This window comes from Cupressus sempervirens, chromosome 3 (assembly GCF_028749045.1).
Source record: "Cupressus sempervirens isolate cs-2001-9-10 chromosome 3, ASM2874904v1, whole genome shotgun sequence".
Lineage (NCBI taxonomy): Eukaryota > Viridiplantae > Streptophyta > Pinopsida > Cupressales > Cupressaceae > Cupressus > Cupressus sempervirens.
The window spans coordinates 538,153,987-538,178,593 of record NC_143120.1 but is presented as its reverse complement, the minus strand read 5'-3'; the positions used below and the strand labels follow the sequence as shown (position 1 = coordinate 538,178,593).

The 24,607-nt window shown below is 34.4% G+C and overlaps 1 protein-coding gene across 1 annotated transcript in view; it reads left to right on the top strand.

The window, feature by feature from the left end:
- The window catches only part of LOC149567535 (uncharacterized), a 47,078-nt gene that overhangs the window by 9,572 nt on the left and 12,899 nt on the right, over positions 1–24,607 (top strand). The window contains exons 2-5 of the mRNA XM_089816649.1: positions 4,750–4,826; positions 8,738–8,811; positions 9,045–9,204; positions 10,340–10,421. Of these exons, the coding sequence (XP_089672775.1) occupies positions 4,750–4,826; positions 8,738–8,811; positions 9,045–9,204; positions 10,340–10,421 (393 nt within the window). The remainder of the gene's footprint in view (positions 1–4,749; positions 4,827–8,737; positions 8,812–9,044; positions 9,205–10,339; positions 10,422–24,607) is intronic.

Here is a 24,607-nt window from a genome sequence, read left to right as displayed (position 1 = left end):
CCTACTTTTTTCGGACTACTTTTTTCGCCTGCTTTTTTTGGGTCTGCTTTGAAATGGCTTCCTATAATTTCAGACTTGCTAGAAATGACCTCCAATAATTTCAGCCCTGCTAAAAATTGTCTCCTGAAATGCTGAAATGCTGAAAATGGCCTTAGGCCCAATGATGCCCTAGCTGAAGTGACTGAAGTATCACCTCCAAATGTGCAACTCTTCAGAAGATATTTCACTTCCTCAGTTATGCTAATCCAAGGGAGTTTTCGTTCCCAAAGATCAACTGACTATCTGAAACCACTTGGCTCCACAATAGACTATGTGACTGAATCACAATTTGATGTCAAGAGAGAAATAAGCAATTGGATGATTAGAATGAAGCTCGAGGTGCCTATTTATTCTTTTTCTTCACTTTCTCCAAAAACTTCTAGAACATTATTTTATTTTATCTATTAGTGACTTTATAAAAAATATTTTATAATTCAAGTCACTTTATTAAATTAATTAAATATAAAGTTACCTTTTAATATTTATTTATTTGATAACTTTATAAATAATTAACTTAATATCACTTATTTATTTAATTAAAATAATTAATTAGTCATCCTCATAAAATATTCATTATTTTGGACAACTTAATTAATTAAATTAATTAAATCAAATTGCCTCCAAAATGGGGACATGACACGATAGTACCCTCATTGTGTGTGTTCTAGTTGGTATATAGATTAATTCCATCTAAGTTAGTTCCTAAGAAGTTGTCTTCTTTTTTGAGCTAAGGAGAAGGTTGTATCTTATGAAGGTGAGGTCATTTAGGTCTTTTGTGTCAATTTGGTGTGTTCTTTTTTTTGTGTGAATGGCCTCATTCTAGTTTTGCACACTTCTAGAAATACAAGGAGGTTGAGACAAAATGTGAAGGGTTAGCTTTTGAATATTTGAGGCATTTCCAGTCCAATCTTCCCAACGATCAACTACATAGAAAATTTTCAAAAGTTGGTTAGCCCACAATAGCTGAAGTTACAAGTGAAGACTCACTTTTTTGTTACTTGGTGCTTGGGTGGTTCTCCCTTAGATAGCCAATGGTCAAGAAAAAGTTTTTCTCTAATCTACTAGTAATTTATTAGCTTCCCCTAACTAGATCCCTTGTAACAAGCTCAAGGATCATATCCTTTATGTATGTTGAGAGGCCCTCCATAACCTCTCCATTGATATCTGTAAAGTCCTCTTAAAAAGATGGGTTTAAGGTGGTATCTTGCTGCATGAATGGGTTTATGGAATTGATTGTTCCACCTCCAATCAATTATCTCCTAAACAGATTCAGATTTGGTTGTCCCCTTTATAGTAGTTTTGGATGGCCTATTTGGCATTGTCAATGGCCTCATTAATGTAATCTAGTAGATTTTGCTCCACATCCACTAAGCACAAAACCCTCACTGAAGCTTTGTTCTCTACAAAATAGAGTTATGATTGAAATAATTATATTTAAAGAATAAAAATTAAAGGCTACAATTTAAAATTTCAATTCAAGTTTGAAGTTCCCTTCTTTATCTTCTTAGCTCTCTTCCCATAGATATCATAAAAAGATCTCTGTGTTCTTTTCATGAATCTTCTTTGAATATGTAATAATCCTCCCGAGAAGGCATTGAACAATAGCCTATTATATGCTATCCAGCCTCCCAAAAGGAAAAATAATTAATAAAACCATTTTCTATCTATGTGAAACACGGGTTATAAGATGTGTCTAAAGAAAGGATTTGGTAAGGAAGTTATTCGACCAAGGAGGATTATTTCTATGTTCTATAATTCAATTCTTGAAGGCTTGCTGAGTCTGGGAATCATATCAATTTCGGTGGTATGCATAGGGACCACCCTGATTTGGAATACACATTATATAGAAAACACGTGCAAATTTAAATAAGACAACCCATTACTTATATACTGATACTCGCGAATTCAAAGAAGTCATTCCCTGCATATTAATGCACATTAGCAATGATACATTAATAATAATTGGTGAATTTAGGACGCATGCAATAAGATTATTGCTGCCTAGGAGAAAGGCAATCAGTTTGATCAAAGAATTTATCAGTTAGTTAATAGTATTATTAATGAACAAGGAATAAATCTGATTAGGGAAATGATTAATTAAGCTGTTTTAAAGAGACATGGTTGAGGACATACAACTCCTCACACCATGCCCACTTGATAGCTATTAAAGGAAGTCTCAGTTCATAAAAGAGGGATGGAAGACTTGTGCTTGTTAATCATTGAAACTCAGATCTCAGTGCTCAAGGAGCCTATGATCTGCTATATATTTGGAAGGTTTATTACCACCAACTACATGGCTTTGGACATATGAAGAACGAAAGTATCAAGCAGAAACAGGATCCAAGAAATCGCATTATCACAAAGAAATCATACTGGAAGAGTGATCAGTTTCAGGAAATTACACGATTAGAAATCAATGAATATGGAAGACTGATAAGTTCCAGGATCCCATTCTTTCATACACCAAGACCCATTCATTCATATGATCATAAGAAAGTAAACCAGAAATGGTGATCGTATCATCATTAGGATTGGGTCCTCTATTTCTTCACATAGTAAGCAAAATCTACGATCATTTCCTTGTCTAATTACTCTGCAGATCAGAACTCAGACGTATTCATATTAAGATAGAATCAAAACATTTATACATTGAAACGATAATCCTTAGCAGCTTTATGCTTTTGATAAATAGTATATAATAAGTTATTCATACACTCAAGAAGGATCATTGCTAGATAGAAATTGTATGACTCATTCTGACTCCTATTATTCTAATCAAGTTGTTGGTAAAATATCATAATTGCCTCTTGATAGCATTGCTTAACCAACTATAGATAATTTTTTCAGAGAGCCCACAAAGGCCATTACAGAATAAGATGATTTGAACTCTTCTTGGCTCACAAATATGTGCTTCAAAGATTTCGGTAATGTACAAATTCTCTGCAAGTTGAGGAATTTAGTGTCAAATTGTCTCACACTTGCTCTGCTTTCCTCTTTGTCTGCTCTTTGATAATACTTTAGAATTCAATAAATTCAATAATTTTTGCCTATGCTCTCGAAGAGAAAGTCAAGGCATTAGGTGCAAAAATTGTGGAGTGCCTCTTTTGTAGTAGTTTCCTTGTGACAGCACATGTTTTTCATTCTCGATGACCACTTGCATTACATTTTAATGTCCACCACTAACAAAGTCTCCTCCAACATTATACCCATGTTCTTTGCATTCTTTACCTTATTTGAGAGGTTTATGGAATTCACTTTCATTTTGTCCACTCGTACAAAAGTATGGTGTAATCCACTCTTGCACAACTATTGGTGTGGTCCTTTTATGTTTTGGATTTGTGATTGCTTTCTGGAGCAGCGACCCACTTATGTTGTATGTAGAGCGCACCCTTTTACTTTTTCTTGCAACTGTCAACGCTATGATTTAATTGTTCCAATCGAGCTCTTTGTAATGTTGAAAAGAAGATTCTTGTAGAACCAATATTCAGCACAAGTCACGTTTACTTCCTTGTGCTTCTCTTTGTTCCATGATGTACCATCAAGTGAAGGTTGTGATCCATGTGGTTTCATGGAACGACAAATCCTGCAAGTGATGAAGCAGATGTGTTGTGAATAGAGGGACCACAATTGAAGCCCACAATTTTTGTTATATCCACCTTGGCTTCCCTCACCATGTGAGAATTCATGATTACTACTATTCCTTACTGGTCTCATATTTCTTTTGGTCCAGTGGTAGAAGGGCCACTTTCATCTCATGTTCTACCTTTGGTGCTAGGTCAGGACACATTTGGCCAATATAATGTGTGAGGTGGTACTGGTGGGCCGTGGCAATCACTGTCTCAACTCATCTTTAAGCTTCAATAGTTGCAAGTAATAGTCCTCATGGTTGGTTGTATTATGCTATGCTTCCAAGGAGTGTCATTTCCTCCAAAGGCTGAGCTTCCACTTCCCAATGCTGTTGTGTGCTAAATGCAAACCTAACATTTATAATATTAGACAAAAACATTTTAATCTAGGATAAAAAGGAACACTTGAAATTAAACAAAGATGCTTTAAATCTCACACAACAGCATCAATTCAAATTTCAAATCATTTTGAACATGAAGTAAATAATATTAAAATTGAAGCAAAACAACATTTTATGATTCCATACATTAATTAAAGCCTAAACTGGTAAAAATAAGCTTTTTCCCTCGAATTATAATTCATAAAAAGAAAAAAAAATTATTCAATCATAAAAAAAATAGACCGGTCCTTGGAGAGGTTTAACATAGCCAAAGAGATGCTAAAAAAATGTCAGATGTGTCAAATCCTTCAAGCCCTGAAATTTCAAACACGAGCTGAAAGGAGGCTTAACTGGATACGTTCATTGCCTTTCTTGTGAGCTAGATGTTTTGATTTTCTTGGAATCACCTTAACTTCTTTGGTCAGATATTTCAAATATCTTTGAAACCTGGGTAAGCAAAGATGAAACTGAAAACAGTTGAATGCCTGGTCACCTGAGAGGCTTTATTAGCTCAGAATCCTAATAAATCATTAGATTCTGAAGGTTCTTTTATTGTGAGAAGGCGGGCAAACTTTCAGCCCTCAAGCTTAACAACACTATTTTAACCATTGGACTCTATATGCAGTGGCAGTATGAGGTTGGGTTTTGAGGTTTCATCAAAGAAGAGAGCAGGATATTACACACATATTTGCAGAGGGTGACAGCCAACTGAAGAGTTGCTTATATGGACGGAAGCCACAAGCTTCTATTTTTTGAGAAATCGAAGCTCTGCTCTAGATAGGTCTGTCAGTTTTTTCTTTTTTCTGAAATGGACAATAATAAAATGCAAATACCATTCAACAACATGAAAACTGTTTTGAATAGTTTGCGATAGTGTAAATGCAGCCTTTAAGAATGAAATAAAATGCTTGGGAAAAAAGAAAAGAAAAATTAATCTGGAACTCCAAAAATTGCGTGATCTCAATCCTTGAATCATCTTCATAATTGTTTGATTGTTAAGCAAATGCAGTGTGAGGAGGGTTAAATTCATTTTTGAAGAGCAAAGATCCCATTTTTCCTACTTTTTCGCTATGTTTTTCAACATTTGTGTTTGACAAGACTGGTGATGACTCACTGATCTCTTGTAATGAGTTGCCTTAGTGGACTCACCAAAATCAGGTTGCACATGTGTCTGTGAGTTTCTTGTTTGTCAATTGACCGAGTACATGGTGAGTTCTGCTGTGCAAAAGACAGGTATAATTTCTCAAAGAAGGATGATTCCTTAAGGAGCAACTCAATTTTGATTGTGAGTCACACAGTAAACTACAGTCAATCAGTAGGTTACACTATCCAAGTGTAGTGACTTTGAATCCATCTTAACTTCACAGACCACTAACACATACAAAATCACCTCTAACTGGATCTTCCCATATGCACTGTTAAATCCCTATATTTTCTTAATTATGAAATATTATTAAAGCCGTTGTGACTTCATGCAAAATTGAGTTGATTGGTTAAATTAGTTTTTTGTTATGGATTCATGTGAAATGGAAGTGGTGGTTATTCGTTATAATTTCATGGTAACTTCGAATGGTGGTTAACTGTTATGATGTTATGTGAATTGGAAATGGATAGCTAATATAATTACTTTTATAGTGATTTTGATTTTATTAAATAATGGGAAATATGTTATTACCATGGTAAACCTCTTTTTGAGGAATGTGATGAGGGGGGGAGCATTCCCTGAGAGGGAATTGGGCATGAAGGCACCACCTACCTCTGAGTTAACAGGTACGAGTCTTAAACCGCCATGGTCAAGTGAAAACTGGACTAAGCAAGCAAGGGTATACCAAGAGATCACCATGAGCTAAACGGGTCAATACACTTATTAAAATAATGAAAACAAATGAACTAAGAACAAATGTTACCTTAAGGGAGCGAGTCAATCCGTCTGATAGACATACATACATACATAGATATATATGTATGCATGTATTCGTATATTCAAATATGACACAATGTAGGTATATGTAAACTTAAAATATAATGTATACACAAGATATGTTATACAATATATATGTAAATATAACGTAAACATGTAGGAATAATACATGTATATATGTAAATATGACAGATACCATAATAATAAAACATGAAGAGTAAAGTTATTAATTTTATTCCATTTTATGACAAGTTTTATTTTATTTTCCATCGGACTATATTTCTATTTCTTCCATCTGGCCTTTTTATTTTTTTCCAATGGCCTATAATGTTATTGCTTTAGTGGCCATGTGTTAATATCGGCCTTCTTGTCGTGACTCTTGAATGTAACTCCCATTTTCACTACCTTTCCTCTATTTTGCACATAACTCCCTTCAGGAGAGCTTATGTTTTTATAGTGCATACATTTGGGCGGAAGCTTTTCCTATCATACCTACAAATTGCCTTCATAGCAGTGAACACTTCCATATTTGTGATTGCATTCATATTAGCCATTATTCATATCAGTGATTTGCATTCACAGTGCCGTTAATTCATATCTATGATTGCATTCATTTTAGCCATGTTCATATCAGTGATTTGCTTTCATAGCGACGTTGATTATATTTGCAATTACCTGCATTGGTGATTATTTTCCTACCTGCGTCTTTCTTATTGGTGATTGTTATCACACCTACGATTGCTAGAGGCCTGATATTCTATAGTCAAGGAGCTGTGCCAAGCATTACAAGTTTTTACCAGCATTTGAGAGTGACCAAACCTTTGTTCGCAAGCCAGGTCGTGCATTCTCTCTGCACATCTCTCTTTATTTCTGATTTTAGGCTCTGAGTTTAAGCACTTAGCATAAATAAATGTTAATGACATGAATAGAGCCAGACAGACTAGGGTCCAAAGTTGGCTACTATGACTGCATAGATGATTGTTAAAGTACATAAAATCAATTTGAATTCTTCTGCCTTATATGATTCTTTTTTTTCAGAATTTTAAATTAAAAGAGGAACAATTCAGTACTGTGCAATTCTTATATAGAGGCATAATCCATATGTCTCTGAGATAAGGAGAGGCACCCTTAGAGAGAGTCAAAGGTAAAAATTTATGAAATGCCGATGAACCTTTCTTTATACGTGTGTCATAAGCCCAGGTTGGGCAGAGAAAAACTTGTCTGTAGTAATCAGACTTTAATGGACAGCCACACCAAGATTCATCAAGAATGACCAACAAGGTCAAGATGAAGGGTGTAGGCAGATAACAAATGATTTATGTGAATATAAGCTGCAAGATAAAAGGTGGATAATCAGTACTAAACTAAACTGGAAAAAAAAAAAAGTAAGCAAACCAAACGAAGTCAGCTCATGGAGGTTCAAGGGTACAATTCTCGTTGTCAAGTTGAGCGGTGGGTGATTGAGCACATAGTGTCCAATCCCTGGCCAGGGCAGGTTTAGTGGCTTGATATGCTGCTGTTATCACTGGATGTTAGGATAGCTTGTAGTTGGATGGATGGGTTGATGAAAGGTATTCACAGCCTAGCCGGCTGTGAGTTGACTCTCTAACACCAAGATGCTCAGTGGCATGATAGGGGTGTTCCATGCCTAATCCCAAGCAGGGAGGACTTTTCCCAGTAGAGATTGTGTGGGGATACTCAGGCTCCACAGTCGACAGGTTAAGCCCTTGACAATGCTTCTCCTCTCCTAATGCCAGGACTTGCTCAACACAAAGGGATCTGCATTCATGTCACCATCTTTTACCGGATATTTTACTTATGTATTTATTTTTCAAAGTTTTGCTGAAGTATGGTCAGTTAGTTGTTAATGTTATGATCTTATTTTTCCAAATGGTAAATTAAGTAATTGAATTAAACTGTCTTTCATTCTAATAATATGAATAGTTAACTAGAGTACAGTTAATTTCTGTTGTAACCGTTAATCCTTTTCACATAATTATGTAAAGTGGCCGTTGTGACTATCTTTCATGCATATAAATTAAGGAAAGTGGCGTGTTTTTATTTATATTAAATTGTTGGAAAATTAGCTTGTTACATGCACTTATTGACTGACTAGATCTGAGTTTAACCGAGTTTCACCTTTAAGTAGATCTAGATAATTAATTCTCTACTCACTAGACTATTGTCAGTTACTAACACTAAACCTTAATTTAGTCTTATAATGCAGTGTTATGGCTAGTTTACCTCTCTTAAAATTTAGAAATAACTTCTGAAAAAGAGGAACCCTAAAACATCACCAAAAATGGTAGTCTAATAAACTAAATAATATAAAGTAAGCTCTAATGTATCTATAACATGATGATCTTCTTTTTGCACTTATCAACAATGTTGAATTCATTTGATTGTCAGATAGAGTAAGGTGCTATGTATCTACAGAATGTTGGTTTGAATGGACAGCATCTGATGTAAAATGTCAGATATTTTCTCGTATGTAGATTTAGTTGAAGTTGGTGGTGTGTGAGTCAGACTCTAATTCATATCGGCTTATGCAGACTGCTATTGGTCCCCAATTAAGAAAATGAAGTTTCTAAGAAACATTCTAATTGCTACATGATTTGAGTTTGGTGGTTGCATAATCTATTCGTTACTTAAGTTTGCTTGAGGTTTGAAATGATCTGAAGTTTAGCTTAGACAGTAATTCAGTCATAAAGCCGCCAATTCAAACTCTTTCTGCCACCTAAAATTGTTTACTGAATATGTCTCATGCATAGGCAGGCTTGGCTTCTGGACCAATTCGGAGTCCTTCATGATGGGAAGAGACCTTATCCAGGAGCTGTTGCAACTTGTATGTTCAGCCCACCTGAGAATGTTTGACTCTTTGTTGTAGTTGAATTCCATTTAATTAGTTCATCAGCATATTCCAAATAAATTGATTATTAGTTCACTGACAGATGATTTTCATAGGATTATAACCACTTACATAAATTGATTTGCATTGTGTTAATGAAATATATATTCAAAATTAAGATATAACCTCTTTATAAACCTGATATCCACTCTAATGAGTTGATTGGACAGTGGAACAGCTGGCATATTCTGGTGCACAGATGGTTATCGTGAGTAATTCTTCAAGGCGTTCGTGGGTAACAATGGAGAAGATGAAAAAACTAGGATTTGATCCCTCTCTCTTTGTTGGTGCTATAACCAGTGGGGAGTTGACTCATCAGTTTCTTCTGAGGTAGTGTCCTGACTCTTCTGTCTAATTAACGTGGATGAAATTCACTTTATTCTTCCTAGTAAAAGTATATTGTTTTGTTCTAAATTGCCAAAGGTAGCTTATAGTGCCCAGTCAATGTTTTATGTGGAAGACAAGTACAGTCCACCATGAACTGCACATAATGTCTTATTCAAACTGAAATTAAAGAAGTATATCAAATTTTAAACTTAAGAGGTATATATTGATTTTTTATTGTTGCTATTTAAGGAATTATGGGATGTAACATTGTTATTTATGTTTTATCCAATGAATCCAAAAATTTGACCATATAAAACTGATTGGGGGTGGTTTTGTAATAGTTTTGACAGAATTTAAGTGCTGCTTCTTTTCATGGAAAATAAATGATTTTATAATGACTATAGAAAATATGTATCGGGAAAGTGAAGTTGTCCAAAGGGGCCTTGGGACTATGGAGGCTTTGTGTGCTAAAACAAAAGTGAAGAAAGCATTTAAAAAATATATTTGTCGGGAAGAAATTATTTTAGTATTTGCTTTGATATCTTATTAGCAGTATTCTCTTTAATTGCATATCCTGATTTAGTCTAATTCCACACTTTCTGTTTGATATAATTTTCCTCCAATTTGCCAAACAAAAGCAGATAATTTGAGTATTCTAAATTCTAAGTTCTTAAAAATGGTCATATTTCTTTGGTTGCAAGTTGCAACTGATTTGGTAAGCCTTGTACACATATGTTCATTTCATTGGAAATGCCATGTTGTACTTTGATGCGCTTTTCATTCTGCAAATTATTCACACTTGAAAGACACAATGGTAGTATTTTCACTTATTAACTGCAGAAACTATTACCTTTATGATATTATCTTTGGTAATCAAGACATTAGTATAGTTTTTACACACTATGTCAGACTGTTGTGGGGATTATGACATGGGCAGTATGCTTAAATGAGACAATGCCAGGAAATACCAGTTAGCTTATCAGAATGATGTCCAAACAGGTCCAGTCCCAGTTGAACTTCATAATGCATCTCTAGTACTTTTATTTCCCTATATTAGTGTACCATGATTATCTACTAACTATGCCTTGAAATGAATTAAAGATTCCTCTAACACCAATGCTTTATTTTGTAAGAATAGGAGGGATGATCCTTGGTTTGCAGCGCTGGGCCGACATTGTATTCATATGACATGGAGCGGTCGAGGTGCAATATCCCTTGAGGTCTGTCTGTCTTCATTGTCTCTGGAGAATCTTATTTCAAGGTAGATGCTTAGTCAACGGAATCTGTGAGTAGGATTAAAAATAAGTTCTGACGGATAAATGTAATAGTATAACTTATTTTCTAGTGGAAAACAACTGAAACGTGGTAATCTATTAATTATTGGGTTAAAAAAAGATAAGTCACTAGCCAGAAGATTGTGCCTCTTATATACAAAATAGGTCAAACCAATGTAATAATCCTTACCAGAAAATATAATCATTCATATAGAGATGAAATAGAAATGGCAGTTAATTGGAGATTTGTTCTAGTTTAATTCGTTTGGGACAATACAAAGCGGAACAGCATGTGAGGAAAAACCTTTCTTGAAACTAGAAGGAGAAGCTCCCTTGTAAGATAAAGGCTTAAATAAAAATCCTTAAATACTGAACTATGGACAAGGCCTTTACTTTCTTACAATGTGCACAAGATTTTTTTACTGGGATTTAAAATATGCAATGCAATAAGCTTTAGTTGGACCATCCTTGGCTCCCTGGTATCAACACAAGCCTGAAATAGCTCACCCACTTACAAAGAAAATACCTTTTTCAAATGACCTAAAAATACAATTAACCTAATGTGTAAATACAATCTCTGGCTAGATATTTAGAGACCAAAAGTTATATATAATCATGATTGAAGAGAAGCCTTCAAATTGAAGATCAAACTTGATTCTATGAATCAAATCAAACACTTGGACATAAATGCTCTTGCCATCAGTATTCTAATTAACAGCAATCACAATACAAAGCTTGCAATCATCATTAGCCTTCATTCAATTCATAAAACGAGTCACACATAATGTAACCTAAAGTCACATGAGTAATAAACTCATGTATATTATAACAACTCTATTCTCATATTCAACTCTGAGAGTCTGAACAATGATTTCAGCAGCTATTGTAGCAGAAATTCACCTCTAGAAATTTTGTGCCTATAGTGCTCATTTATAAGTTTTGACAAACTTTGCATGTTCATGCAATCATTTAGTCAACATATTTTGCATGTCCGTGCAATTTATTGAAGATCATTACAAAAGTAAGTTAACTAAACTTTTGTCAAAAGTAGGTTGCTTGGAAGCAATCAATCTCTAAATATCAAAAACTTAATTGTTTTTTTTTGTCAAAATAAGAAATCTAGTAATAGAATTCTCCCAACACTAGCTTCCTGCTATTGACAGCTATAGCTAAAAATTGCATTTCTGAAAAATCATATGGCCTTTTCTTTTCTACAAGTTATGGCTCCACAACTAACTCTTCTGAAATTTTAGAAATATTGAATTGCATTCTTTACCTCTGATTCTCTTGGCAACACAGCAGAGCTCATCTGGACAACCTGAATTCCTATCACATCTGCAATGCTCCCTTTCTGAAACTTTATATTATAATAAAATTAAAATATAAAAATAGACAATAATAAATTATAGTATATATAATTTAAGTACAACTCAACTAGTTTTCTTTTCTGATTAGAAATGATCTCATGACGGTTTCTCCAATATATCCCAGCCCAGACATATTGGTACATAAAACAAGTTAGATTAACCAAGAGTTAAGAATTTGATGTTACCCAATTGACATAAATAACAATAAATGTTGAGCCACTCCTCATCACTAAATATACCGGGATCTATCATGTATTCTAAAGATTTGAGAATAAGATTATTGCTATTTAGAAGGACAGAGCACGTGTGATTAACCAACAACTATTACTCATTGAAGTACAATAAGGAATTACTGCAAGTAAGTTGGCAGCGATTAGAATTACAAGAGTGATTTGTATTATTCATGATAAGGTGTGCTGCTGTAGGGAATTGCATTTAAAGATTGCCACCACAGTTTTGAGAACTCAAAAAATAAAAATAAATAAGTAAATAAATAAATATATGGAGAGAGAGAGAGAGAGCACATAAAGCATCGCTGGTAGACAGGCGGCTGCTGGAAACTTATGGGTGACTAAATTGGCTAGTACTGTTAAAGTATTCTGGTTTATGTATTAAGGAAGTGTGTGATTCCTTGGAAATTATTATACTGTTGGAGTAGACTCCTTAGGCAGAAGAAGGAAAAATCCTATATCTCATTAGATTACCATTGTTTGGAATAGTAAATTCATTTGTTAATATTTATGAAAAGATATGTAACTCCTTATAAAATATTGTGTCCCTTCAAATTATAACTATTAGCAAAAGAGATATAATTTGAGTGAAGGATTGTGAAGGAAAGGTATGGGGGAAATAGATAAGAAGAGTATGGATCAGAATTAGAATATCTGATCAGATCAACAAAAGGACAATAGTAGGAGCAATAGATATAATGAAGTAAATTAATATTATTATAGCAGCCATCCTCATTAGGGAATGATTAAAATTCATAAAGGGGAGAGTTTATCATATGAAAACTTGTTATTAGCAAAGAGGTATAATCTGGACCCTATATGAAAGGTTGTGTTTATTATCATCAAAGAGACATACAAAAATAAGGATCAATATGGAATGGAATGAACACTTATCTCTTCTTTTAATCCATAAGGATGAATATCTAAGAAGAGAGAATAAAGACATTTAATCAATCAGATTAAAAGATAGATATCTGAATAAATGCAGCAGATCGGACTGCTGTAAGGCAAACAGAAGACTGATATAATTGGTCTCTCGTTTGTTAGGAAGTATAATTTTACACATTGCTACTGTTATGTTTATATATATATGTGGGTGTGTTTGTATACGTATATATATGTGTGTGTCTATCTATCTATCTATCTATCTATATATATATACAGTAGATATTAATATACTAGCCATTCATCACTTGCTATAGCTCCTCAAGAGGATAGGTTGGTGTTTTGTAGGGAGAGGCATGGTAAATCCTCACAAGGTAGGTGAATCCCAAGATGAGATATGGATAGGGTCTTGAAGCCTTGAGGGAGCCTATTTGTAGATTGGTGTCCAAGTGCCCTATGACAAGTAAATCCCCATTCTCCTTAAGGTTGATGTTTAGGAGAGAAGTAAAGAATTGGGGCTTAAGTATGTTAATTGTTAAATGCATTACGAGTCGTTAATTGTTAAATGTATTATGAGTCATTAATTGTTTCTTAATTCTGTCTGATTTAAATGCATAGAAATGTATGTTAATCATTGGATAGTGGTAGTCTTCTAGTAAGGGATATTACAAAGACTAAGTTGAATTTCCATGTGATGTCCCCTTTCTGAATTAGGATTTAACAATAAATAACATTAATAAAATAAGAATATAAAAACTTAAAAATAAATAAACAAATAAATAATAATAAATAATAATATATTACAATTACAAGGAAACTATGTATCTCAAGCTAAGTAATGAGAATTGGAATCGGCAAGGCTGAATCGAATCGCGAATCAGTCATGAATCGACCACTAATTGGCAAAATAAAAAAACCCTTGAACAATTTAAAACTTATTTCATGCACCCTTTATAGAATATAACTTAAACACACTATAATATCATCAAATAGAAGTAAACATACATAAACATAGAACATAAATGATAAATTCATCACATACGTAACTACGTTACACGTAACATGTAAATTGTAGGCTATAGCTGAAGTAAATAGAAATCATAGGATCATAATGATTCAAATCATAGAATGTATGTAAGATGAAGATCCATAAGACACCAAATCATAAATGTATGTAAGAATCTAAGATGAAGATCCATGAAACATATGTCTATTAGTATCTATAAACAAAATGAAAAAACAAGGCTCTAGCTCAAGCCTCATCATCATCCTCAGCCTCTGAGTATCCTGTCTGCCTTCTAGAAAGGCGTCTAAGGTAGGTCCTTGAGGACTGTTGAGCCATAGCCCCTGCATATAAGATAGGCTTATGAACAACATCACTAGGGCCTATGTTTGTGCATGCACGTGTGCGTCTGCCAATGCCTGAATGTGCTCTAGCTGCCTCCTCTGCCACAACCTCAACCTCAGTCTCAACCTCTCTATCTACCTAGTCAACCCACTCATGGTCTTCCTTAGTGAAGACTGGATCCACAGCCTCAGTGAGCCACTTTGATTCTGGATCATTCTTCTCTAGAATGATCGGAGAGGAGTCAGTGCACAAAATATGTCTGATCCTAAGATGGAGGTTGTAATGAACAAAGACAAGATCATTTGACCTTTGCACAAACAATCTATTTCTCCTCTTCGTGTGGATATGCTCGAACATGGACCAACTGCGCTCACATCTAGAAGTGTTGCTTGGAAAACTCAGAATATAAATGGCAATTTTCAGAAGTTTTGGGTTGTGGGTCCAAACATTTCCCACCATCTATTTGAAATAAGGGAAAACAAAAATAATTAGCCTCATTTACAACTTAAAAATTACAAAATTAAAAATTAAAATGCACAACTTATAAGCCATAAACTTAAGATTCAAGATTATATTATTTTTACCTGGTTGTATTGTTGTCTGAGCATCTATGGCCATCCCGCCAGAGAAAATTGACCCTTCTTTATTATTGAATTTGTCTAGTTCAATGGTTGCAGTTGTGCTATCCTCATCACTACTCAACCTCTGGATCATTGTATATAGGCTAGTGACAACCTCCTCATCCGCCTTGAAATCAGGACGGAAACGAAATGCCGGATTCAGATAATAAGCTACTACATGGATGGGTTAGTGGAGCTGATTCTACCATCTCCTATCAATGATCTCCCAAATGGGGGCATACTTCTCCAGCACTCCTACATATTGGGCTCTAATGGCCTCCTTGACCCTATCCATGCCCTCATATATGTAGCCCACAAAGGGCTTCTCCCTATCAACAGTTCATAGAGGAGATACAAGGGGCTCAATGACTTACATATAATGTAAAAAGAACATTTGAGTCAAAACTTAAATATAAAACTAAAAGTAAAACTGAATCATTAAACAATTAAATAATAACTATTAAATACTAAATACTAAATGTTAAATTGTAAGAAATTTACATCAAGGATTTCTTTAGCAGGTTTCCAAAAATCATCTTCATCAAAGATGCAATTCACCACATTTACCCCTACAATGGTCGTAGCATAGGAAGATGTAATCCACTCCCACCCAACAAACATGCTCCTCAATTTTGCCCTTGATGTCAACAAGGACTATAGTGTGATGAAATTCGAGGCAAACCTCGTGATGCCTAGACGAGCTAACTCCTTGCCTCTTGTGTAGTCCCTCATTTTGCTAAGGATGAATGAATGATTGTAGATAAACTTGCACATATTTTTTTCCCTTTCTACACATGATTTGACCCACTTGAGCTTGCCAATTTCATCCAACATGAGGTCAAGGCAATGTGCCGCACAAGGAGACCAAAATATGGCAGGGTGCCTCTCCATCAAAAGCTTACCTACAACAATTTTAAATTAATTAGAAATTCAAACATGTTAGGAAATTTAGAATTAGAAAAAGTTCAAAATTCAAATAAATTTATTTTTAAAACTTGAAAAGTTAAAAGTTTACTTGCAACAACATAACTTGCTACATTATCCGTCACCACCTGCACCACATTATGTTCCCCCACCTCTACTATGAATTCCTCAATAACCTCACATAAGTATGTGTCATTATTGATATGAACGGAAGCATCAATGGATATGAAGAACATGGTATATCCTACAAAACAATGAATTATCATGGATCATCAACAAATTAGCAATCAAAAAATCAAAATTTGAATTATTCAATCATGATTCACAATTCACAATGCATGTAGGAAAGTAGAATGATCAATCACCTCCACAGGAAACAAGAAAATTGAGGAGAGTTCTATTCCTCCTATCCATCTAACCATCAGTCATGATAGTGCAACCCTTTCGATCCACTCCTTTTGGTGGTCCTCAAGCTCAACCTTCATATCCTCTACCATTTCATCTAAGAGGTATCCACTTAGCTCAGTCTCAGTTGGGGCTTTAAACCCCGAACCACAAATAAGAACCACATCTATCATGTTTTGCCAATGAGGAGCTTTGTCAACAAATAGATTATGATTAGAAATTTAGATGACAAATCATTATGTAAGCTTGTCAAGTGAATCTATGATTAATCAATGGATCATAAAACAAGTAGATGTAATTAAAATTTTACTTTAACCTTAAAGAAAACAATTAAAAAAGAATTAATTACCTGGCTGCAAATAATGGAATGTTGCAAAAGTACCAAAATTTGGAAATTTCTTTTCTGGCAGCATCATGCATCTCCTTGTTCAAACTCATGCCCTCAAGTGTGGGTTGTGAGCCAGGAGTAGTGTGGGGCACAAAGTAACTATCCAATCTATTCTTTCGCACTCTAGGCTGCAATAGGTTGGACTCAATCTTAGTATAAGAATGACTAGCACTAGCATCAACATTAGCACGAGCACTAGCACTGGGACAAAAAGGAGGCTTGGAAGAACCCTCTCCAACACAACCTACAGATGCGGATGCGGATGCAGGTGCAACTAGGGCAGCATGGGAGCCAATAGCCCTGTTGGTTCCCAATAAGGTAGATTGGAAATCCAAGAGCCTGTCATTTCTCCGATATGACTTCCCAATCAGTTCTGGCCAACGAACAGGAATACTTCTCGATTCCCCTGCACTTCAGGCTCCACTACACCCAGGTGGGTAAACCTTCACCTCAAACTTTGACTGTCTGGTTCAAGGCTTTTCTATAGTGAATTTAAACTTCTCGAATTCTCTAGCTGGCGAAATCCTCAAACTCAATAAAGTGAAAACTGGATGCTAGGTAATAGTTGAATGTTTTGTATAATTGAATAATGATTAATTTAATGCTTGTAGAAGGAACATATAGATTTTCTGACTTCAATAATAAAAAGACTAGTGCCTCTGCTCATTCGGGCAATAGAGTCAACTTCAGTGAATTATCACGTACAACTTTATAATGTTTTACACACTTTACTGCCAACAATTAAATAATCAAGATGTGACAGATCAATTAGTACGCAATCTTAAATTAGTACAGATTGAATTTTAACTCCTATGGGAGACAAACTAGACACAGATACGGAGACAATTTAATATTCATAATATCTATGATGATCAAATTTAAAATGCTAAATGATTTTGTTCACTTATTTGATACTTAAAATTGTATACAAAATTCTAGAAAATAATTATAAAGGACGATTCACTTGCAGTTTAAATCTCCACGCATTTAATAATAAACAAATAACATTTTATTTTATTATTAAAATAAAATAATAGAATTTATATTACAAAGTCATAATAAGCCCATTATTCCTCCATACAATAAAAAATATGAAATACTTTCTCCTGAGAGAATATAAAATGTTCGGATATGTCTTGTTTTTGTCCTCTCAATATTCTTCCGCTACTTATATCTTTTTCCAATTTAAAATTGTGACTATTCAAATGAATGGTCATATCTCTTTAGAAATATATTTTACTCTCTCCTTAGTTAATCACATCACTTCAAATATTAAACAAGTAGTCAACGACACCTTTACAATAATTTCTTTTAAGTAAATTGCACTTTTAGTTTGTCTTTGATTGCGATAACTATACTTTGCAATAGTATATAAGTCACTTTGGATGCATAATATATGATTGCACGTTGCTTAAAACCTTTAATTAATTTATACCGTAGGCTAAAACATTATTACTAATTCTTTTACAGGCAATCTTTCCTGTCATGGACTTCACCATTGACGCATACTGGAACCGATGATAACTTCAAATCATTCCAATTTGGTGGCTCTCGATATTGAATGGCTCTTTGTTTCTGGCCCTCCATGCAACTTTTGTCTTCAGTGTGCTGTCGGGATGCCCATCGCTATGTGCTTTTGGCCACCGAGAAGTGAATGGCGAGGTTGGGTGAGAATGGTGAATAGAGTCTTCATGTCTGCGATTCAACTATATATTTCTGCCCTTGCTGCCTTAGGCACCATCTATATGGTTCAATATATTTTATTTGTGTCAGCTTCTTCCAAATATTTGAAATTCAGATCTGCATACACAAATAAGGTTTATGTCAAGTAATCTGACGGCTGTTCTTGAGTATTAATCTCCTTAGACCCAAGCCACGATATGTATTGATGTATGCTGAGCGTATTATTTTCCATATATGATTTGTCTTGAATGATAAGTGCTTGGACGGCTGGATATGCAATTCAAATTGCAACTTTACACTTTTTCTTCATTGACGACTACCACTAATTTACTGACAGTTTAATATATAGAGATGATTTTGGGCAATAGAGAAACCTATAGTGCAACTTCAGCATAGAAAAGGTCACTGCATTCTTCTTACTGTGAGGAGTATTTTTCATCAATAATACTCAAAGATGATTATAATGCAACTATAATTATTGCATCTAAATCTGATCATTGTGCTTTTGCATCAGCAAAATTATATATCTGTTTAGATACTGGGCATATGATCAGTGCTTGATCATCATTGTCATATCTATCTTTTATTTAGTATCTATGAGATACTTAGAGTATTGATTGTATTGTATGAATTAAGAAAACTATGCATGAACTCTCAAGGAGTTGGTAATATTTGAATTGTTTTGATAATCCACTCAAGCTTGAAGCTCTTTGTACAAAATCTTTGATTATTGAATAACAGGATCAATTTCGAGTGTGATTGTGCTTTCCCTCAATTTCTTTTCTTCCATATAAGGAGTCTTCCCATCTTTTCTCAATCTTCATAAAAATGGAGACTAAAATTAGGGTTCCATCAAGCCCTTAACCCTTCAAGTTGCCTTTTCTTATTTACTTCCTCTTATTCATATTTTTCTAATGGCAGTGCGTTTTGCCTCAGTAGTATGTTTAGTACAAATTGTAATATCATGTCCAGCTATAGCAGCAAAGTGGTATTTGAATCTATAAATGCCACCAAAATTTACTTCTTTACGAAACATGCATTTCGTTTGAAATTTTGTTCTTCTAGGAAAGTCTTCAATATATTTCCAACATTCATCTTTTTTACCCATTGTGGAAAATGAAAGTTAAGGCTGCTGCAATAAGAAAATTCAAGTAAAACCTCAAACTAAATTTCAAAGTTCAAACTAATAAACAAAACATCAAAGCCTACTTTGCAATTTAGTAAAACTAAAAAACATTCAAGATATGCAAATGAAAACTAAAAAGATTTAACAAAAAATGAATAATAGACTAATATGCAAAAAAATATCAACACTTACCTCTTGAAAATGAGTTGAGTGTTGCTATTGATTCTTTAATGCTCACAATGCAATCTTATGGCCTCCCCAAATGGATTTTTGATCTCTTTGGTGCTCTTCCTTCTTGCTGGTTGCAAACTTATGGCTTTTCTTTTCTCTTCTTCTCTCCCACTTTTCCTCTCTTCTACTCATGCTAAACAATTAGAAGGCCCTTTAGGGTTAAATCAAAGAGGAAAGACAAAAAAAAATTAAAAAAAAAGTTTTTTTTATTAATTTTTGACTGGACTTTTTCCCCACCCGTGCAACTGATTTTTTGCGATTTTTAGAGATGATTCATGCGATTTTTTGCATGAAATTGCTAAACCGATTCAGCGATTCATAAAAAATTGGCAGCCATGAATTGAATCACCAAACTGGCGATTCAGGCGATTTCATGGCGATTCTAGTTACTATGATCTCAAGAGACAAAAAATGCAAAAAGATGGTTGGTTCAAGTATAATTGGCCATTATAGTAACACTGAGGAAATATGAAGGATGAAGGTCATATTCTTATATGAATAAAAATTCTCCACATCAAATTTAATACAATCTATCGGTCGTTAATCATCATGAATTAATAGCCAAGGTGGCATGTCAACAATTAAGTATAAGAGGGAGAGGAAAGAAAATGCAGCAATTGTGTAAAAATGAAGTTGGAAATGAGAGGCGTGAGTATTAATGACATATGAAGTTGATAGTCAAACATATCACTACAAGGTAACTATGTATCTACAAGGCAATAATAGTTAATTTATATAATAATAAATTGTAATATAATATAATTACAAGGCAACTATGTATCTCAAAATATAGAAAGTAAGTATAATTGGCCATTATAGTAACATTGAGGAAATATATCTAAGGGTGAAGGTCATATTCTTATATGAATAAAGACTGTCTACATCAAATTTAATACAATCTATCAGTTGTCAATCATTATGAAATAACAACCAAGACAACAAGTCAACAATTAAGTATAAGAGGGAGAGGAAGGATAATGCAACAATCATGTAATAAGGAAGTTGGAAATAAGGGGAGTGAGTATTAATGATATATGAAGTCAATAGTCAAACAAATCACTTGTTGCAATGAAAATATTGGAAGTTTATGTTTGGTTGTCTGTTGACATTGATGTCAAACACTGTTTTCTGGATTTGTTTGTGCTTCTCAAATACCTTGGTCTGGATGTATGCTATTCTTGGATGAATATGGTTGTGTATTGAACCTTAGAACAGTGGAAGGCATGTATGTGTTTAGAGCTATAGTACATTATGTTTTCCAGAACAATACTCTAGTGCTGTGGAAGATAGTTATACCTTTAGGACAGTGGAAGACGGTTATGTATCTTGTGATTTTGTGAGGATAATGTTTCACAGCGCTTCAGCATTACAATCGTATATTTTACAGTACATTATGTTTTTCAGCATAATGTTTTATAGTACATTATGTTTTTCAGCATAATGTTTTATAGTACATTATGTTTTTCAGAACAATACTCTAGTGTTGTGGAAGATAGTTATACCTTTAGGACAATGGAAGATGGTTATGTATCTTGTGAGGATAATGTTTCGCAGTGCTTCAGCATTACAATCGTATATTTAGAAGTCTTTGTGGTCCGGATGTTTGTGCTTTAGTAATCATCGTATTTCACTGTTTTGCAATTGCAGTTAACAAGGTTTCTTTTTGTGCTTTTCAGAAGGTTTCTACTCTAAAAATCAGGCTTGAAGGTGTGCCAATACTTATGCAGATGGACTAAGGTTTTGGTCTTGATTTGGCATTCTTCGATTATCTGGAAATTGGTTTTGGTCTTGGTTGTGGCATTCTTTAATTATCTGGAAATTGTTCCTAGTGTTCTAGAAACTATGTTATTTCACTTTACAGTTCTGTTCAGCAATTTTGGTCCGAAGATATGTTGTGACAACTTCTGTTGTGGACTACTGGCATGTGCCAGTATGGATCTTACTGTGGTTTGTGGAGGTTGGGATTCAGTTGACATTTTACGTGATTCTTTGGCCAGCGTGTTTCTACATGTTTGGGATAGCTTTAGTTGTTCCGCTAATTGTGGATTGGCCATTGGACACTGTGTAACGTGTTCACAGTCCCTCTCTCTCCTAGGGTGGATATTATTTTTTGATTAGGTCTAGACTATTGCATTTAATGATTATTTCTTGTCTGGATGGATTTGTGTTATGTGTGACCTGTGTATGTAATGTTTATCTCTATCCATTTGGGTCCACTCTATGTTTTCGTTTAGATGCTTTTGGAATAGGACCTTATTGCACTTTTCTATTGCCTGGTTGACTTGTAACTTAAATTGTAATATCCCTTTGGCATGGCCGACATTGTTGTAACCTCTAATGAACTATCTTGTATAGAAGTAATGTTTATGTTTTGGAAAAATGTAAGATGTGAAACAAGTGAACAATATGTGAACTAGTGAAGATCTAGAGTTAGCAGAGAAGAGTTTAGTGTCAATGGTGATGAAGAAAAGGCAGTATCAGGTGTTGCTAAGTTTAATAGTGCTATGTAGATCAACTTCTTTGTTAGATGAATCTTTATTCTTGCAAAGAGTTGTACGTTCCTTATTCATAAGACAATGAGATGGGGGTGCACAAGTTTGTTGTTGTATCTTGCTACATTTGTAGTGAGCCTCTGTTTGCAAGTCCAGAGCAATGAGCTTTAATTTGTATTTGTTGTTGTATTGACAGTGAGCCTCTGGTTGCAAGTCTTAAGTAGCGAGTTCCTACCATTTCTCATAATCAAATCTGTACATCAGTAAACTGTTCTTTGTGGGCAAGTGCTCACTGTGGTTTTTTCTAGTTTGAATTTTCCACGTATGAAATTTGAGTGTTTGTGTGCTAGGTCTTTTCATTACTTGCTTATTGTTTTATGTGGAGATTATTGAGTAAGTTTTGGTTTATGCTCATTCACCCCTCCATACCCCTCAGCATCCAAAGTGTGTTCAATAATTGGTATCAGAGTTGGGTTCCTCTATAAGAAGCTTAATCGCTTGAGGTAGATCTAAAATGGCAAAAAACTTAAATTTTCAAGCTTTGATATTTAATGGTACTAGTTTTCCTGATTGGAGAACAAGATGGAAGCATTTTTCTAAACTTTGAAGAATGGAATTTGGGAGGTTATTCAAACTGGTTTTTATCCTCCTTTTGGAAGACCTTTGACTGCTGAAGCAGAATGGGAAAAATAAGCTAATGTAAAAGCAAGAGCAATTCTTTTTTAAGTAGTTTATAACTTTATGTGACACAATGTTCAGAAAGGAAAGAACAAAGGTGTTGTCACAAGAAGTAAGGTTGTTGAAGAACAAGTGAACTTGTGCTTGATTTCTAAAATTGAATTGAAGATTGTGAAAGAAGCTTGCAAGGATGCACATTGGATGAGAGCCATGAAAAAAGAATTGGAACAGACTGAAAAGAATTTGACTTGAGAACTTGTCTCAAGGCCAACAAGAAAAAGAATGATGAGAGCTAAGTGCGTATTATGGGATTAATTAGATGAAGATGGACATATAGCAAGAAATAAGGAAAGACTTTGTGTGCAAGGGCTGCTCACAAATATAAGGGATAGTTTTTGAGGAGTCTTATGCTCTTGTGGAAAGAATGAAGGAAATCAATGTGTTCTTGGCTTTTACAATACATAGAGACTTAAAGGCTTATTAGATAGGTGTCAAATCTACATTCTTGAATGGGGAATTGAAAGAAGTACACATAAAGCAACTGAAAGGGTTCAAACTATCACACATGCTGGATTTGTTCTGCAAATTGAAGGCACTGTATGGATTGAAACAAGCTCCTAGAGCTTGGCATCCAAGGCTAGACAAGTATTTATTGAAAGAAGGATTTAACAAAGGTACCGTATATAGCAATGTTTATTTTAAAGTTGAAGAAGATGAAATCTTGATTGTTGTAGTAAATGTAGATGATATATTCTTGGGAGGAAATGATGTAAGAGGAATTTGAAATGTCAATGATTGGGGAATTAAATTTCTTTCTTGGTTTACAAGCCAATCTAAAAGATGGTGGTATCTTAATTTCACAATCAAAATATGTTTAGGAACTGTTGAGGAAGTTTAGAATCGATAATGCTAAACCGGTATGTACTCCACGGCTACTAGTTGTAAGTAGAGTAAGAATGTTGAACCTCTTAAGACTGATGAGAGTAGGTATAGATTAATGATTGGAGGATTATTATACAAGACCAGATATCATGCATGATGTTTGTCTTGTAGCTAGATTCCAACAAAATCCTAGAGATACACATGTTGCTGCCGTGAAAAGAATATTTAGATACTTGAGAGGCATTAAAGGCTATGGATTATGGTATCCCAAGAAATCTAACTTTACTCTGATTTGCTATATGATGCTGATTGGGATGGTTGTGTGGCTGATAGGAAAAGTTCAAGTAGTGGTGCATTTTTCCTTGGACCCTTGTTGGTTGCTTGGTCAAGCAAGAAATAGGACTCAATATCTTTATCTACCAGAAAAGCTGAATATATTGTTGCTGCATCCTATTGTACACAATATTATTGATAAAACAAACTTTGAAGGATATTAGAATACTATTTGATGAGCCTATTTCTTGTTTGTGTGATAACACTAGTGCGATAAATATTTCAAAGAATCTACTACTGCATTCAAGGACAAAACACATTTCAATCCGGTATGACTTTTTGAGACAAAGTTTTGTAAAATGAGGCAAAACTTGAGTATGTGTCTAAAAAAGAACAAATTGCTTACATCTTTACCAAGGCTTTTCTAAGGATACTTTTGAATATCTATGAGAGAAATTGGAAGTTATGGCCACTCCATTTCAGAACTAGATACTTTAGTTCAATGGATTCTATGTACAATCTAAACCTCAACTAATGGTGGAGGCTTCCTCTGGGGAGAGCTAACTGTACTTTTAATTTAGCATGTGTTCTTAAGGTTGA